Source organism: Sphaeroforma arctica (genome assembly GCF_001186125.1).
Source record: "Sphaeroforma arctica JP610 unplaced genomic scaffold supercont1.3123, whole genome shotgun sequence".
NCBI classification, from domain to species: Eukaryota; class Ichthyosporea; order Ichthyophonida; genus Sphaeroforma; species Sphaeroforma arctica.
In genome coordinates, this window is record NW_014037435.1 from 2,080 (window position 1) to 4,039 (window position 1,960).

Consider the following 1,960-nt stretch of genomic DNA (forward strand, 5'->3'; position numbering starts at 1 on the left):
GGACGCTCGTATTTTTTTCTTCGAATTGTATTTATTTGACATCATCTCTGAGACCTCCAAACAAGTCAAGAATCCGATTACAGTACTTTCGCACATTCGTGGTTCCGAGGGATTCTGTTAAAACAAGGACTTAAACCTATTGCTCCTCCCCAATTAGTGCGCTGCTTTGCGTTTGTGTGTGTGATATATCGTTACTCTGCTGTACCCGACGTCGATGAATAGCCATACTTTCGATAGTGGTTGACAACACTCGCGTATGGCATGGACATATTCTCGCGCTCAGGGTTTAGTCGTGACCATTATTCTACCAGATGTGGTTTCGTTTAAGCAAAGTTCAGTAATGAAACTGTCACTCTTCTCATCTGTCAAAGTGCTTGCAGTTGTTATTCTGGCTGCTGGCTCTGTTCGCCATACAAAGAACGTGGCCCACATTCACCATGGGTATATGTAAATCATAATGATACCAATACCAAGCCATACACACTACGAGTCACCCGTCTCAGGCCTGCTCAGCGATAGAGAAACCATTCCGTTGAGCAGAGTGGCCAAATCCTCCGCCTCCAGGTTCTCCACATCCTGGGTGCGTGTGTCTGCACCCATGTACATGCCCATGCCACTCGCGCCCTCCAATAACGCGCCGCTACAGCCGAGGTCGCGTGTCGTATTGCAGGCTTGCAGGAACCGGTAGATCTGCAAAGTAACATAGGGAGTTGCGAGAGGTATTAGAAAATGGTGTACAAGAGAAAGAACCAGCTTATGTCTACACAATTAAACCAGAAGTAGCGAGAGGTATAGATAATGTTGTGTAAGAGAGAGTACAAGCAGCCTTAAGTCTACACAGTTAAACCAGAAGTAGCGAGAGGTATTAGACAATGTTGTGTAAGAGAAAGTACAAGCAGCCTTAAGTCTACACAGTTAAACCAGAAGCAGCGAGAGGTATTAGACAATGTTGTGTAAGAGAAAGTACAAGCAGCCTTAAGTCTACACAGTTAAACCAGAAGTAGCGAGAGGTATTAAATAATGTCGTGTAAGAGGAAAGTACAAGCAGCCTTTTGTCAACACCTGTAGATCCAAACATTTACACCTGAAATCAAGAGGTGCGGCTATAGACATGGTGTCGATATATACAACGTCATTGCGCAGCGTCATCACCACACCACCACAAGACATTTCCAGAAACACCAGGCCACCCAGCCCGTCCCTCCACCCGCTTGTTCTATGACTAACATTGGCCTATTCTACATGCGGCCTAGCAAACGTACCTCTAAGAACCGTGACTTGCTAGTGGAGTCGATGGTCTTCCCAAGTAACAATAACCTTGATTCTACATAGTGCATAGGTAGCTTTCCCCTCCCGTCAATAAGGCCTGGATCTGCACCGTGTCTGCGTATGGACATAAGTGGGCTGTTTGTCAGGGTCTATCAATGTATGCCACCAATCAACATGTTTATGTGCTTGTCGGAAACTTGCGAGACGTCTCGATCATACACGTACAGTATCGTGAATTTAAGTTTATATGTTATAGTTTTCTTTTGATAAAAAAAGCTCAGTAAGAAAAAGTACAGCTAGTATTAAAAAAAAAAGTCACAGCGAACTGCTGCCAATAGCCATCCATTACGTTTTGTCACAAGAAATGTATTAAGAAAGCACACATAGCATCATATAGACACTCCACACTTTGAGCTCCCCCTGAGTCGCACAGTATTTTACATGATGTATATCCTTTTCATCTGTAATAGTCAGCATCGACACGCAAATTAGAAACTACTACATCACGCTGTGGAATAGCCCGCATCCATGCTCGCCAAACTCAATAGTTGTCCACAAAGCTCAAACCTGAAGCGTCGGACTCTAATTTGGAACCATCTGAGAACACAACCCTATCGGATTCAACTACACAACACTTATATATACATAATACTGACGTGCAAAGTCGTACCTGCATTCCCCAATGCATATC

The 1,960-nt window shown here is 44.1% G+C and overlaps 1 protein-coding gene across 1 annotated transcript; it reads right to left on the reverse strand.

The window, feature by feature from the left end:
- Positions 1-20: 20 nt before the first annotated feature.
- On the reverse strand, positions 21-1,397 carry SARC_13306 (hypothetical protein; the record flags this gene model as incomplete). The annotated part of the gene is made up of 2 exons (XM_014292564.1): positions 21-690; positions 1,263-1,397. 2 exons carry the CDS (start codon positions 1,395-1,397, stop codon positions 484-486), a joined length of 342 nt encoding a protein of 113 aa, XP_014148039.1. The 3' UTR covers positions 21-483.
- Positions 1,398-1,960: the final 563 nt, after the last annotated feature.